The sequence below is a fragment of the Equus quagga genome, chromosome 13 (assembly GCF_021613505.1).
Source record: "Equus quagga isolate Etosha38 chromosome 13, UCLA_HA_Equagga_1.0, whole genome shotgun sequence".
NCBI classification, from domain to species: domain Eukaryota; kingdom Metazoa; phylum Chordata; class Mammalia; order Perissodactyla; family Equidae; genus Equus; species Equus quagga.
In genome coordinates, this window is record NC_060279.1 from 78,441,528 (window position 1) to 78,457,311 (window position 15,784).

At 59.1% G+C, this 15,784-nt stretch overlaps 1 protein-coding gene across 2 annotated transcripts in view; it reads right to left on the minus strand.

Annotated features, from left to right (window-relative positions):
• Positions 1-5,415: 5,415 nt before the first annotated feature.
• SLC7A5 (solute carrier family 7 member 5) overlaps positions 5,416-15,784 on the minus strand; it is a 32,844-nt gene continuing 22,475 nt past the window's right edge. For both annotated transcript variants that reach the window (XM_046683423.1, XM_046683422.1), the window contains 8 exons: positions 15,261-15,366; positions 14,367-14,411; positions 13,976-14,099; positions 12,906-13,009; positions 12,347-12,443; positions 10,880-11,029; positions 9,126-9,303; positions 5,416-7,894 (listed from right to left, as the gene is read on the minus strand). In XM_046683423.1, the coding sequence (XP_046539379.1) occupies positions 7,839-7,894; positions 9,126-9,303; positions 10,880-11,029; positions 12,347-12,443; positions 12,906-13,009; positions 13,976-14,099; positions 14,367-14,411; positions 15,261-15,366 (860 nt within the window). In that variant the 3' untranslated portion in view covers positions 5,416-7,838. The remainder of the gene's footprint in view (positions 7,895-9,125; positions 9,304-10,879; positions 11,030-12,346; positions 12,444-12,905; positions 13,010-13,975; positions 14,100-14,366; positions 14,412-15,260; positions 15,367-15,784) is intronic.

Consider the following 15,784-nt stretch of genomic DNA (forward strand, 5'->3'; position numbering starts at 1 on the left):
GGCTTCAGTGAATCCGTGAGTCCGGGCTTCACGGAAGCCGTGAGTCCGGGCTTGCTGATGTCTCAGAGGCATCTGGTGCCTAAAGTGCTCTCCCTGCTTGCACTCGAGGCTCCAGCCCTCAGAAGGCAGGAAGCGGGCAGGCTGAGTGACCCTAGGTCCTTGTGATCGCCCGGATGCTGCCCTACCTTCCCCACCAGCGTTGGAGTCTGCCGAGACAAGAGTTCCTCGTCCCTCCTGTGTCTGCTACGTCGGGGACCCCTGATCCTCACGTGTGGCTCCCTATGAGCGGGGGTCCCAGGGCCAGAGAGGAAGGGACGCCAACATCCCTGTCTTCAGATGGGCGGGGTCCTGGGCTCTGCAGGGCAAATCTGGAACGCTCGGCAACATCCAGGTGAACGCCAGGCAGGAAAGAGTGGGGGCACACCTAAAAAACTCCTGTGGGAGAGTGCGTGAATCTCATGTGCACGGCACAGCGAATGCCCACTGGCTTGGATCAAAACTCAGAGCAGGGCCAGCGTCCCAGAGAGCGTGCGGACTTCTAAAAGTGAATCCAAAAAGTACTGTTTTTGTAAATGGGTGAAACGTCCACGTGATTCAAAATTCAACAGGAACAAAAGGGTACAAGGTGGAAAAGCTTTTCCTGTCCCATCCGCAGGTAATCCAGGTCGCCACCTGGAGGGACCCGAGGTTACCGGTTTCTGCGAGGCTTTCCCAGAGACCTTCCACATTCGGACAGGGCAATGCTTTTGCAGACTCTTTCTTCCCCATTATTTTTTACTTACTTATTTTATTTTATTATTTTTTTGAGGAAGACTGGCCCTGAGCTAACATCCGTGCCCATCTTCCCCTGTTTTATATGTGGGACACCTGCCACAGCATGGCTTGATAAGCAATGCATAGGTCTGCGCTCGGGATCTGAACCTGTGAACCCCAGGCAGCAGAAGTGAAGTGTGCAAACTTACCTGCTGTGCCACTGGGCCGGCCCCCTGCCCCGCCTTTTAATGGAAATGGTGGCATACTCTGTCTACCTTTCTGTACCTCGCTGTACACACTGTTCTTAAGATGTGTCTTCTACCTTTTTTCTTTATTTTGGGGGGGGACAGCTTTATTGAGACATAATTCACTGTGCAATTCATCCACGTCAAGTGTACAAGGCAACGGTTCCTAGTATATTCACAGGGTTGTGCAACCATCACCACGGTCAGTTTTAGAAGGTTCTCACACTTCAGGCTATTTTTACTGCTGCATCCATTCTGGTGTCTAATTTCAACCCCGAACGCTCATTACAGTGGGAAGCCACACGTGCATGGGGTTATTGGGTGAACGTCTGTCTCCCCGACTGGACAGGAAGCTCTGGGCAGAGAGGCATGGTGTCCATTTCAGCTTGCCGTAACCGCAGGGTGTGTGGCCAGCAGGATCTCATAACAAACAGAAGGAAGCAAGGCCAGGATCTCCTCATCTATGGCCCTAGGAGGGGTGTCAGCAGTGGGGGAGAGCGGGAGAGGCTACAGGTGTGCCCAGGTGCAGCAGAACAGATGAACCCGTCTTCAGGCAGACAGAGCTGCACTCCACCAAGCCCGCCACCTGGGAAAAGAGCGAAGGCTGAGAACTCCCCTCCTGCTGTGTTCTGCACACAGCCCATGCAGACCACCACCCCCGTATGACCAGAGGACACTCACAATGCCCCCATTTACCTGTGACCCTCAAACTCCCCTTGTGCCTCAGCTGTGATGGGCTGAACTGCTCGTCCCCACTGACCCATTGGAACAAGATGCTCGTTAACCAAACTCTAGGTTGGCTTCTCTCCTTCCCCAGACCCCTGGTCTTGGCCCCTCAGCCCGAACCAGCAGACAGCCCCTGTGGACCAGGTCGGCCTCAGGAAAACCCTTGTCTATCCACTGCCCCACAGGCTGCCCTCACCCTGCCCCAGCCTCCAATCTTTCCCTCAGTTCTGAGGGGGTCTGAAGGAAGACCCCAGGACCAGTGCCATGTGGGTGTGACTGTGTTCTCCCTACCGAAGGGACACCCTTTGCCTGAGCCCCGAAATGCTTGCACATCTCACGTCAGAGCCGTGTTCTCCCAGCGGTGATGGTCCAGCCCCTCTGCAATAATTCATTCCCATGAACTCTCTCCTTACTCAGTCCAGATCTGGTGTATACTGGACACGTTCCTCCCTGTGGAATTCACAGCCTGACTCCAGGGACCAAGCCGAGCCCAGAAATAAAATAGGAGTGCCTTTAATGGAACAGACGGGGTCTGAAGACTCCACCCCGGTGGCTCTTTAAGAGCCATGCAGGGCTGTCCCCAAGGGTGTCCGAAGCCTGGAGAAACGGCGCCACAGCTGGAGGAGCAGGACCAGGGTGGCAGTCACGTCCAGGGACCCATCCCATGGCCCTGGCTGCCCAGAAGGACAAAGCATGGCACTGTGGAAACACGGGGCAGATGTTCACTAACTGGAGAAATCAGCTCTAGGGTGTGTGACACAGTGGGTGCGGCAGAACTCGCATGGGGATCAGCAGCCCAGTCTGCACGCTGGGTGGGGAGACCCAGTCCAGCCCTGATCCGCTCCTTGCCCTGGACTTGCCCACACACCTCTTTCCCAACCTCGAGTCTGGAGCTGTCGGAGGAATTAAGGCAGCCTCTCCTGGATCAGGGCAGTGGGATTGCCTGGGGCTCCGGTGAGCACAGGCGGCCACCACCTGTCAGAGCTTGGAGGGGTGGTGACCGCCAAGTGGGCAGGGCCAGACCCACGCCTCGATTTTGGGCCCCGGAGGCCTCCTCTGAGGGGTAAGAGACATTCTCCAGCCAGCCTGCACAGAGGCCATCACAGGAGGGGGAACTTCTGGAAACTTCCATGCCCCTCTTTGACCCAGAGAGCATTTGTTCTCAGTGAAACTGGTAGAGACTGGTTTTATGAACAGTTTGTTTGCCTCGACTGTTTTGTGTTTGATTTAATCACACGACTGAGTTCCTATTTGCAGAATTTTTCAGCTGGAGGGAAAGAACTGGGTCTTGCCGGAACCAGCCCTTAGGAAGTGAAAAGGGCAGCACACGGCCTGTTTGGTGTGGCCGTGTGCACAGGAGGACTTGAGGAGAAGTTTCTGGCAGAAGGGTGGATGGTGCTTGGGTCCCAAGGGACACTGCTAACCTTTGACAGCTGACAGTCTATGCAACCGCAGGAGAGCAGCTTTGGGGCAACGATCTGCCTGTGTCACTGGGACTGATCCCGACAATCTAGGCTTAGGGCCCCTCCCACCTTCACCATCTCTGGAGGGTGTTCGGAGGACACTGGGGACTTACAAACTCTTTAGAGGCCAGAGAAGCGTCCAGTGTTCAGGATGCATGAAAGGGCTCCTGTCCAGAGGCGAGAGCATGACCAGAGAGAGCTCAAGGGGTAAGCGTCGCTTCCTCCCTGGGGTTCTCGAGACATCCCGAGGCTTCTGAGCTCTCCCACTTGGCTCAGATGTCACCCCCAACCTCTCCCACTCAGCTCAGAACCCCAGTTCCACTTGCCTGACCCCCATCCCCATAGCCTGCCCAAATCCCACGCTTTCATGGTGGTCTGGCTGGTTGCACAGGCAAGGGGGGCTGTGGTGTCAGAGTTCCTGCCTCACTGATGATGGTCAGACCCCACCAACCCCCTCACCAGTTCCTCACATGGACATGGTGGATCTGGAGAGCCTGGTGGGATTTTCTACGAACTTGGGGAACACAGGGAGAAGTCTCCTGTAGCAGCCAGCATCCCATTTTCCTGCCTCCCTCCTCCTCCTCCCGCTCCCCCTCCAAACACAAAGGCATTTGTCTCCATGCAAGGGGCCGAGTAACTGTAGGTTGTGTGAATGTGTCCCTGGTCCCCCGTGGACATCTCTCCCTCTCCTTCCTCTCCCCCGTCTCTGTCTCAACCTCTCTCCCTCCTTTCTCTGAAAGGAAGAACTGGCCTGGACAGCTCCTCTCTGATTGCACGTGTGGGACAGTTTGCTTGAGCTAATTTGAGAACTGTCCTTTGCAGTGTCAAGACTTCTCCATCAGTGACAGAGAAAGGAGAGCCTATCCCTGGGCTGGGGTCAGGGCCAGCTGCCGGGTCCAGCGAGGGCCACAGGACAGACTTGAGGAGGTTCCCATTCTCTTCACATGGGTGCTCTCTCCATCGCGTTTCCTGCCTGCATCCACACAGACGGAAGTGGGATCTTAATGCGCCTCTTGAGCCTCGTGATCTGTGCCTCCCACAGAGCTGCCCCTGGAATTGCTGTTCAGCTGGGCTCCCGGGGTAAAAGTGGGAACCGTGTGGGCCTCTGACCACCAGGGGCCAGGGCAAGACGGCCTCCACCCGGGCGCATGAGCACAGCCAGGCAGGCGAGCACCGAGTCAGCCTGCACAGGCAGCCTCCTGCCCACTCGGGGGGCTCCACATCCCCACTGCCCCCACCCAGCCTGTGGGGAGGGGAGAATTCCTCTGACTTGTGCTTATTTGGGGGGGGCCCAGCCTGCCTGGCTGTGGGGTCCAGTGTGCAGGGGTGCACTCGTGTGACCCTGGTGTTCTCACAAGTGGTAGCTGCACCAGGGACTTGGCACTCAGCAGGGCACCTGCCCACTGGGGTGGCTCAAGGCAGCCCTCCCTGCCAGCCTGTCTGGGGGCCCCGCTGCCTGCAGGATAGAGTGCAAGCCCCTTTGGTGAGCACTCAAGGTGCATGGGCCCAGCCTGTGTCCCTGGCCTGGTCTCGCCTGGAGCTGCCATGGATGGTCCTAGCCTTACCATGGTTCAGGCTGTGGCCACCCCACACGCTCTTCCTGTCCTGGCATACCCACATCACACCCGTACCCAAGGCCCCATTCAAACCCCAATTCGAGGGATGGAGTTTGCCTGAATTGAGTGAGTGCTGTCCCTGGCTCTCAGCCCTGCTCCTCTCCGCTCCCCCTCCCCCAGGCTGTGATGAGATTCTTAGGATTCTGGATTCTGGAAATGAAGAGCCGGGCCCGCCCCTCCCCTCCAACCCCAAGCTGGCACGCGCCTCCTTGCTGACCGGTGCTGGTCCTGGCAGTCACCAGTCACCCGAAGGCCTGTGTTATTGCTAGCCCCATGAGGCCAAGTTGTTCCCACCTCGGGGCCTGGAAGCTTCTCTCCACTCTCCTCCTTGGTCTTGACTTCAATGCCCCGCCCAAGAGGTGGGTCTGAATTCCAGCTCAGCCCCCTTGCCTCCCTCCAGCCTCATCACCCATGGAGCGCATATCCACCCCCAGAGGCAGGGGCTGCGGCCACCTCCTACCTCCTCCCACCTCGTCTGGCCTCCCACACCTCGAGGAGGCTGTCAGTGAATGCAAGAGGTGGGATGAGTGACCCCTCTGGGGGATGCAGCCCCAAGGACATTCCTACTCCCCAAAGTCGGTGCTGAAGAAAAGAACACAGAAGACCACCAAATACTTAGAATTTGATTGTTTTTCTTTAAAAATAAACAAAAAAACCCACAGAAAAAAACAGAACTCCCCACCCCAACCAGCTGATCGTAACAGGTTAGCCATTAACAGGACACTAGGGAGAGACGTTGAAGCCACACACGTTATACACGGCGGAGGCGCCCGCGGCTGCTGCCCTCACCACACGCAGCACTGATGTGGCACAGACCCCGCAAATAAATAAACATGGTGCCAACAGCATCCTTTAAATTAGTGAGACGTTAGGACAAAACAAAACAGCAGAAGGACTGGACAAACGCTAGCTTGTTGTGCCCTGAAGGGTTTGGTTTAACAAAAAAACTAAATCCCGCAAACTGAACGCTCGGGACACCTGTCAGTAGTGGTCAGAAAGGCCAGATCTCTGCCTCCCCAGCACCCGACACGGCGGGGCCGCAGGGCACTGGGGCAGGCCGCCTGACTCAGCACCGCAGACGCAGCCCCAGCGGCCCCCGCCTTCCGAGGGGTCCCTGGGCTGGGAGGGGGACACAGCCCCGGAATTGCAGACTGGGCCCCGGACCCACCTTCACAGTGGAGGCCCTGGCATCAGGGAGAAGTGGAGAGCTGCACCTCAGAGCTGTCTTTGACTGCTCAGGGCCCACCCCGGCCCCCGCCTCAGCGTGAAAAGGGAACCCAGGACCCCAGTCCACCCTGCAGAGGCCACGGCAGGGCCACCAGTGCCTAACACTGGGGCCTGGAGGGAGACGATCTGACCTTAGATGACACTGCTCCCTAAGCTGGCTGCCGGGACGTAATGACGGCCCAGGAAAGCCAGCCGGTGGCGGGACGCGCTGGCCAGGCTGCAGCTGCCTCCCCTGGGGAACATGCCATGGGAACCAGAGAAACAAAAGCCTGCTAGCACAGCCTCTCTAGGGAGGGGTGGATGTATGTAGCTGGGCAGCCTTCTCCCTGGAGGCAGACCCCGGGAGAGCCAGGGCGGCCTCCGGAGCAGGTACGGAGTGCGAGCAGTGAAGTCGGATTGAGCTTCCTGACAGCTGGAACGGAGCCTGGGACAGGCGGAGGAGGTGGTAGGGAGGAGGTGATGGTGCCTCGGCCAGGAGCCAGGAGCCAGCCCCAGGCGGCCTGTGGGGGCTGCCGTCCAGCCGGCAAGGCCAATTCTTCAGCCCCTGGGAGAGGGCTGCCTGTGGGCCCGAGGTGAGAAGCCCATCAGTGGCGAGGCACCTGCCTTTCTTGTAGTGTTTGTTTCTAGAAGATTTCAAGTAGAAGGCTTTGAAAAAACTAGAACTCGGCTCCCTAACTGGACACAGATGGGCCAGCCCTGGCATGCTGCCCACCCATAGGAGGTGTGCCATCCTCCTGCCTTTGCGCCTTTGCACAGGCTGACCTCCAGGGTGGGATGTACAAAGTCAGAGCCCAACAGCATCCTTCGAGACTGGTGTCTAGCCCAGAAACCCGCCCTGCTCTGCACATCCCGGGCAGCGTGTGCTGGCTGGAGCTCCGGGAGCACCCAGCTGCCCTGACCTCTGCTCGGAGCCCCACCCCCCAACCCCCTGCAGCAGACACCAGGCCCAGGAACCTGCTCTCTCTGCAGAGCCGGCTCAGCAGCAGCAGCAGCCCCAGTCCTTTGTTTGAAGGTGGCCATTTCCTCGAGATTCTCCTTCTCTCCTCTGGGGCCAGGGAGGGGTCTGCCTCGGGTCTTTAAGGCAGAGAGATGCAAGCCCCGGGGCAGGTTTTCACTGACGTTGCTACGTCTACAACAACAAAAGCACGAGGGTGCCAAGTGCACGTGGCCGCCGCCTGTCAGTCTGTCGGTCAGTGCAAGTCCGCCGTCCACACCTCGAGGTCGAGTCTCGGTAACTCTGCTGGGGGCTGACGTGTTCCGCTCTCTGGATCCTTCTCCTCCCTGACACCGTGCAGGCACCTGGCCCCGGGTCACACTGGTGACAGGACCTGGTCCCTCTGAGGCACATGGGGCTGTGGGCAGTGTCCGGGGAAGAAAGACTCTCCCCCTGCTTCCTTGCCCCGTTTCTTTAAAAAATAATCATCTTGTGGCATTACTTGACCCAAAACTTAAGTTAAAAAATAATACAAATAAACCAAGGTGGGAAGGGAGGGGGCCCAACTGGCAAACAGTCTGTGGTCGGTGGGAGCCCCGCCGCTTCTCCGTGCAGCGATCATGCCTCGCAGACTTGCGCCTCGCACACTCGTGCCTCGCACACTCATGGAGGTATCGATGGATGTCCGTCTTCTGGGACTAAATTCGTACCAGTTTTCACAGTGGCCCCGACCGCCTGGCCTGGTGGGGGGACAGGGCGGGGTGCTCAGCTGAGCTGCCTGGATGATGGGAGCGGGGTCGCTTTCTAAGTGGGTAAGATGTCCTAAAACGATCTTTGTGCATTTTCTGTCTGGCAGGGTCTCGGCTCCTCTCGCTTATATCTCCTGGGGGACCACATATAGGAGCTTCTGGCAGAGGACCGTCGTGGAAACTGCAAGAGGAGAGGAGAGCAGAGTTAGGGGGGGCTCATGCGGTCAAGTGCCTGGGGGCCAGGCACCAGTGAGTGATGTGGCTTCGGCTCCCCGCCCTCCTCATCACCATGCCTTCCAAAGGGGTAAGAGAAGCCAGAAACCCAGAATTTGACACGAAGCCTCCTGACTCGTGCGTTGGTACACTGAGGCCGCGGGCCTCCCTGCGGTGGGCGCCAGCCTGCACTCCTGGTTAGAAGAGAGAAGTGCTGTGTGTCTGCTGTGACTCTAAGTCACCCAGGGGGTGTGGTCGAGGAACTCGGCAACAGGCAGGGGCTGGCTCTGCCCCCACCCTGTCACAGAACCCCAGGATCATCGGGAGTGACAATGGGGTAACAGGTCCCGCTGCTGGAGGACCGTTTGACAGGCCCTTCCTGTGGGTCCACACCTGGGCCCCTGCCTGGCAGACACCCAGGATGGCAGCAAGCATGCCCACCGCTGGATGGTGGGTGCACGCCTGCCGTCCTGCAGGGGGACAGGGCAGGTGGGTCTGTGCAAGGGGCCCAGGTGAACACCTGTCACCCATGGTCCTCTGCAAGCACTGCCTCTTGGGGCTGACTGCAGGCTGGGGTGCTCCCGCCTTAGGCCTTGGTGTGTTCTGAAAGGCGATGAACTGGGCACCTATGGTCTGGGCAGGAAGCAAAGTTCTACTGAAATGACCGAGTGACCGGCCAGGTGCCAATCGCCATCCTGGGGATTTTAAGAGCCACTCGGGAGCTGTGATCAGGGTGAAGGCCTGTAGACACCACTGACTTTTCCAGGAGCCTGTCACATTAACAGCGGTCTCAGTACAGGGCCCTAACGTGGCTTGTAAATGGACCCTGCGATGGAGGTGCTGACACCCTGTTCCTCCCCCTCTGCCTTTCTAGGTTGGCCGGCTGTGTTTAAGCTGGCAACAGACAGTGAGATTTCGTTACTTGGCCAAAGCAGCCTGGTCTTCTGGAACCCCTTGTTCTGAGATTAGCTGGGGCCAAGCTGAGCGTCTATCCTTAAAATTTGTGGGCCAGACATCACTGCCAGACACGCCAAGAGCCCGGACCCTCGGTCAATGCTGTAACTGCCCCACCCCCGGCTGGGGGATTAGATGAGAGCAGCAGACAGGCTGCTCTGGGGACAGGCGCTGGGGAGCCCAGGGCAGGGACGGAGCGAGGCCCGGCTGCCAGGCTACTGGGCTGCGGCCCAGGAGGTACTCACAGATGCCCTGGAGGAGCCACTTGGGCTTGTTTTTCCAACAGACCCCGAAGAAGTAGATAGGCAGGCCGGTGAGGATAATGGTGAAGCCAATGCCACACTCCACAGGGGTCTTCCAGAAGGAGACGGCGATCAGGAACAGGCAGGCCAGGATGAAGAACACCGGGAGGGCCAGGTTCACCTGGGGCCGGAGGGCAGAATGATGGGCATCGGCCCGGAGCTGAGGCGGGGCTGTCGGTCATCTATCACCTCCTTCCCATACCTCCTACGTCCTCTTGGTCACAAGTCCTGCCCACCCTGGCAGCGCTGCATGCCCACCACCCTCCTGCTCTCGCTGGAGTGGCCCTCTCTCTTGGGCCCACCCAGCCTCTCCCATGGGCCCCCAAGAGTGCACCTCATGACCTGCTCTGAGCCCACTCCTGCCCCCCGCCTGGTCCAGGAACGGCGCTGACCTCCCAGGGCTGTCACATTGCCTGTCGTGCTCTCCCAGCATTTACCAGGATCTGACCTGCGCTGGTTTCTTCTGAGTCAGCCTGGCACGAGGCCAGGGCCTCTTGAGAACAGACACCTCACCCTGCTCTCCGTTTCCCTCACTCAGCACACAGCTTAGCCAACAATTACCCAAAGTGCAGACAGTGCTGAAGGGTGAACGGACAACTTGGTCCCTCGAGGCTTCCCAAGGTCATGGAGGGTCGGCCTCTCTGGTTCCCATCACACAAGGCAGAAAGCCTGGCCCAGCACCCCTCCCTCTGGCCGCCTGAAGAGGAGTCGGTGCTTCTGGGGAGACTATGTCTGCCCATGAACAAGCAAGGAGCGCCCGCCTTCTCAGAGAGCCCTTCATGGACAGGCCAACCACAGTCTGCACAGCCCCGGGCAGACAGGCCCACCCACAGAGGTCACAGCAGACGAGCCACAGCAGTGCCCACAGCCAGCCCGGCCCAGGCTCCACAAAGGCTTGATCCCCTTCCACATCCACTGTGCCTTGTGCTGGGGGAGTTTGTCTACACAGAATCAACCGTCCGTCTACACACTGGCATGACTCCCCGGGAGATGAAGGTGAGGAAGGACCCCACTTGCTCAGCCCAGACTGTGCATCCCTCTGCCCCACAAGGACACAGGCCACCACATGCCCAGGATGACAGGGACATGGCCCCCATGTGCCCAGGCTGACATGAGACACAGCCTACCACGTGCCAGGCTGACATGGGACCTCTGCCCACATGCCCCCTTCTAATGCCCCCCGTCCCCCGGCTGTCCTGCCCAACGCTGACCCAGGCCAGTCAGGCCCATCACCCTGCCTGCCTGCCCCCCATCCCCTGCCCACCCAGTGCTGCAGGTTTCTTATGTCCTGCTTTTCACGTCTTGCTAGAATATAAACTCTAGAAGGGCAGGGATCTGGGGGCTCTATTTTGTCCTAGGATGGACCCCAGCACCTGGAACCATACGCTTAGCACTCAAGAGACTTCCAATAAATATTTGTCAGTTGAATCATGCCCCCCCACATCTAGCTCAGAAGCGCGTTCACATGTGCATCCTGCTCAGTTCTCACCAGAACTGCCCTGGTCTGCAGAGGGGACAGTCGCTCAGAGAGGGACGGTGGCTTGCCCAAGGCACAAGCCAGGAGGGGCAGAAGCACAAGGCGGTGTGGGTGCTGCCTCGTGACCCAGGGCCCTGAAGGACACTAGGACCCTGTTGCTCAAGCGCACGACCTTGCGAGCCCCCACCAGCCCAGGGTTGACCGCTGCCCAGGCCCTCACCTTGATGGGCCGCTCCAGGTCCGGCTTCTTGTAGCGGAGCCACAGCATCCCCGCGATGGCCAGGGCCACGCAGAGCCAGTTGAAGAAGCTGAAGAAGTTGATGACGGAGAAGATGTCCGTGGAGAAGGTGTAGAGCAGGGTCATGATGCACTGCGAGCCGAGAAACCGGGCCAGCTGAGCCCTCGGAGGCCGCGCCAACTCCGGGCCACCGCGGGGCCAGCCCACCGCCCCACTCGCTCCTGCCTCAGAGGAAGCCCTGGGCTGAGCAATACGCAACTTCTCAGGTAGCAGAGGCAGGTGCAAATGGGAAAATGGCAAAGCTGCGTGGACCTCACAGAGGTGAAGGCACCACCAACAGCAGGAGCAACGCCGGGAAGCAGCCCAGGCGCCCTCTGCGGGGTCACCAAATGAGCCACCGTGCACTGCGCCATGAACACCGCGGAGCGGCTTCCAAACGGAGACTGCACCCTGTGGTAGTTTTAAACTTGTCCAAATATTATTCGACACACTCCCTTCACGAGGTGGAACCTCTCTCTGTGTCGGGCCATACTTAGCAACTTGCTGCCAACAAACAGAGCGAGACAAGAAACAACGGAGCATGACTTCCAAGGCAGGTCACAGAAGACACGCACACGACTTTCTGCCCGCTGTGCCTCTTGGCTCACTGGCCCCGGGGCAGCTGGCTGCCACGCCCTGAGGAACCGAGGCCTCTCGTCCTGAAGTGGCTCCTCCAGCCCCGGCTGAGCCTTCAGCAGGGGCGGCAGCCACAACGCTGTGTTGATCACCAACCCCTTGAGGGACCCTGAACCAGGGCCACCCAGCCCCAAACTCCTGACGCAGAAACTGAGAGGCAATCAATCTTTTCCATTCAGGCCGCTGCATTTTGGGGCGATTTATTACACAGCAACAGAGAACTAACACGATCGCACGTACTGGCATGGAAAGACGTAAACAAGCTGAAGAAAACGCACGCAATGTGAACAATTAAAAAAACAAACCCCGCGTGTGTCACACACCTGTAAACACACCCACGAGGCTCTAGAGAGGCACAGAGCAAAGGAGGCTGCCGACACTCAGCAGTTCCCTGGGAGAATGGGGCTTTGGCCTCGCACACTTCCAGACTGTCTGAAGTTTCTTTACAGCGACCATGTATTGTTTTTGGAATTAAAAACTTTGAAAAAACAAACCTAGTGCCCTTTGGTGTTCTGCGGAGCGGCAGCAGAGGCCACAATGCAAGGAAACGCTCGTGTTCACTATCTGCATCTCAGTCTCTGCCTTCGGTCTGCAGCCCAGTGGACACCAGGTAAAGCTGGGACGGGTGTCACGCACACGGGACAGGCAGCCTCCCTCCCTGTCCCCTCCGTTGGGGAGCCCCCCAAACGATCTCTGAGGGACAGTGCAGTCTCCATTTCAATCTGCTGTGATCCTCCCAGGGACAGGGGACCGTGGACGGCACCACAGACTTACCGTGAACAGGAGGGAGGGCATGGGCGTCAGGAGCTGCGGGTGGATCATGGAGAGAATAGAAGGCAGGTGGCCCTCCCTCGACCCCACGAAGAACAGCCTGTGGACAGAGGAGCAGGCAGTCAGTCATGTGCCCGTGCAACCCCAGGCAGGGTGGGAGCAAAGAGGGCCCGTGCACGAAGGCTGGGGTCCCTGCCGTGGCCTCTTGGTGACCCTGATGACTCAGCTGGCAAAGAGAGAACTCAGCCACCTTCCTCACCTCCAGCCCCCCTGGCAGGGTGCAAAATGTACCCATGAGAGAGTCTGGAAGGACACAGCATTTGTGTCACCTCTGGGCAGGGGACTGGAGTGGTGGGGGAGAGTTCACTGCTCCTTTATTTCTGTATTACTTCAAGGTTTTGACAGCTATACGTTACTCAGCATAACACACAACGCTTCCAGAGCACAGGTTAAAAGCCGTGTGCGGCGGCTGCCCGCCCTGCCAGCTCAGCCGGTCACCTGGCTCTGCTCCTGCTCCCGCAGAACCTGGGTGACAGGAGGGCGGTCCCCACCTGGGGCTCACCTGGAGGACGTGAAGAGGGACCCATTGACGGAGCCAAAGCAGGATAGGCCCACGAAGACAGGGATGATCCAGGACATGACACCCAGGTGATAGTTCCCGAAGTCCTAGACAGACGCTGAACATGAGCACGCTTGCCTGCGGCTCCAACTTCGGAGGCCCCACCTTCTCCCCCTGGACAGTGCGCGTCCCCACGGCCCAGCCTCAGCCCACCCGGCCCACCTCTGTCTGCACGGCCCTCCCGCCAGCTCATCATGAGGCTTCGGCACACGCAGTGACTCCTCGGGGTCTGGACTTGGGGGTGTCCCAGGGACAGGACCTTCTTCAGAACACACCCCGTGTCCCACTCCCGGCCCCTGGTTCTAGCACTTTCCTCAGGCCCTTCTGTCCTGGCATGCCCCCAGGTCCACTGTGTGCACAGCCCTTCTCCCCACCCGTGAGTCTGCCCCCCGAGCACAGGCAGCTGCCTCTGGCTGGGTCCCCAGCACCCGGCCCAGTGCAAGACAGTGAGTATTTACTCAGAAGCTGGGATGGGCAAGCACTACCCTCGCCTGCCAAAGTGAGAGGACACCGCGGGGGGTGAGCCCACTGGATCCACCAGGCAGGCATTCGCAAGCCTGCTGGTTCTATTTGGGGCCCTACCCTGCTTGGTTTGGGAGACTGACAAGGCGCTCAGCCGGCTGCCACCGTGGGGCTGCCGCCCCTACTCTGAACCCTGCGTCCAGACTGCCCAGAGGCGGCTCGGGGTGTACCCGGGCAGAGGGGGAGAGCCGTCCAGCCCTCGGCTTTAAAGGCGGCCAATGCCAGCACCACCACAGACGCACCAATTTAAAGCTGGCCAGGGTGCGGCCGGGGCAGCAGCACTTTAAAGTCCCCTCGATCCTCACTAGTACAGCAGGGTGAGAACCAGCGCTGTACTTCTGGCTGGCTTGGCAAAGCACAGCTCAAGCCCTCCGAGTTGAAAAATGTGTCCACTACAGACGACGGGCCCTGTCTGCTCTGCATCACGGGCTCGGAGGCGGCAGGGCTGGCCTCAAGGAGACCCGGGCGGATGCTGGCAGGTGGTGTCTTACCACGGCCACGGCCTCCGACGTCAGCATCTGTTCAGTGGACAGCGTGGTGAAGTAGGCCAGGTTTGTCAGCACGTACACCAGGGTGACGATGGGGAGGGAGATGATGATGGCCAGGGGCAGGTTTCTGGAAGGAACAGGAGGGGCATGTCTGTGAAACGGGGATTCCTGCACATTCTGATGGGGCTTCTGTCCAAGAGCACATGGCCACCATGTGGCCAGTGTGAGCCCAGAAACCACCCCCCAGCCTGATCCAACCCCAAGGCCCCTCCCACTGACCCTGCCCTGCTTCTGTCCGCGGCTGGGCTGGGCCCAGGGACAGGCTTGGAGAGCCAGACCTCTCCCTCCGTGCACCTCACGTCATGTAACAGAATGCCTGTACATACACGCCTACCTGTAGGGGTTGATCATCTCCTCCGTGACAAAATTCAAGTAATTCCTAGAATTTAGAGAGCAGAGGTTACTTATACATTCCTCCCAGTCATTAGGGACAAAGGACACAGAATCCTCAGGGAGCCCCTCCTGGCAGCTCTGGGCTGGCTGAGGGGACATCCCTGCACCTGCCACCCGGCCACTTGGTGAGCCACTGGGGCAGAGGGTGCAGTGCTGCTCCCCTAAGAAATCCACACCCCTCAGGCCACTCTGTTCCGAGGGGGACACGGAGCCCAGTCTAGCAGACTCCCCCTCCCCCTATGCCCTCGCAGACCTGCTTCCCGGCTGCTCACACGCCATCACTGAGCACTGAGGGCTGGGGTCAGAGGCTACCTGGGGCAAGACTCCAAGGGCAGCCCTTAGGGGTTCAATGTCCACATTGCTGGTGCCACCCCTGCCAAGTGGACTCCAGGGTATCCCTGTCCACCTCCTGACCTGCCTTCCAGCACCTTCCCCGCCCACCTGCCATGCAGCCCTTCTTGTGGTCCTATGCAGCCCGGCCAGAGAGCAGTGCCACAGCTAGGGACCCAGGGGGACAGCAAGTGCCAGCAGAGAGCTGCAGGCAGGCACTCTGCTCCTGGGGGAGGCCGAGGACCATCAGGCCCAGATGCTTTCTGCCCGTCGGCCAAGGTTCATCCACAGGGCCCTCTCCTCAGGGGCCAGACACAGCTGTGGAAAGTGCTACCATGTGTTCCCTCTGTGCTTTTTCAGGACACGTGGGGCTCGGAGCAGCTCCCAGAGGGTCTCTTGCCACTCTCTAAAACTGCCTGTGGACGGCCGAGAGTTAGATTTCTGACATTTGGGGGTCGAGCCTATATGTCCCAAGGCCCAGGGACCCAGACATTCTGGAACTTACCATCCCCCATAGGCAAAGAGGCCACTATACAGCGCCAACACGATGTTCCCCACGTCCAGGTTGGTACCTTCAAAGGAGAACTTGGGATCCAGATTGGAGATGTCACCTGGCAAAGGCCAAACAGACAGAAAGGAATGTGGGTTAGAGAGTGCTGCACAGAGGGCACGCCTCAAGTTCTGGAATGTTTCTGGAGCAAAATACAGTAACAAACAAAAATGTAGGGGTGAAGGTTTTCCACTGCGACTAATTAAATGCACCTGCTGAGCCGCCGGGTACACACATTTCCCAAACTTATCCCAGGGCTGGGGGTGAGCAAGCAGAGTGAGCAGCAGTGACCTGGAGAAACGTGGCCCCTGAGAGGCCCCTGGTCCACTTGAGGGGACATCAGCTCTGCTGACTTTTGGCCATTCTGGGCGCCAGCCGCCCGTCCATACTCTGAGAGACGGGACACGAGAGACAGTAGATGCAGGGGCGGGCCTGCTTCCTCGGGGGTGCAGGTCAGAAGGGAGGGGCCGATCAGCCCT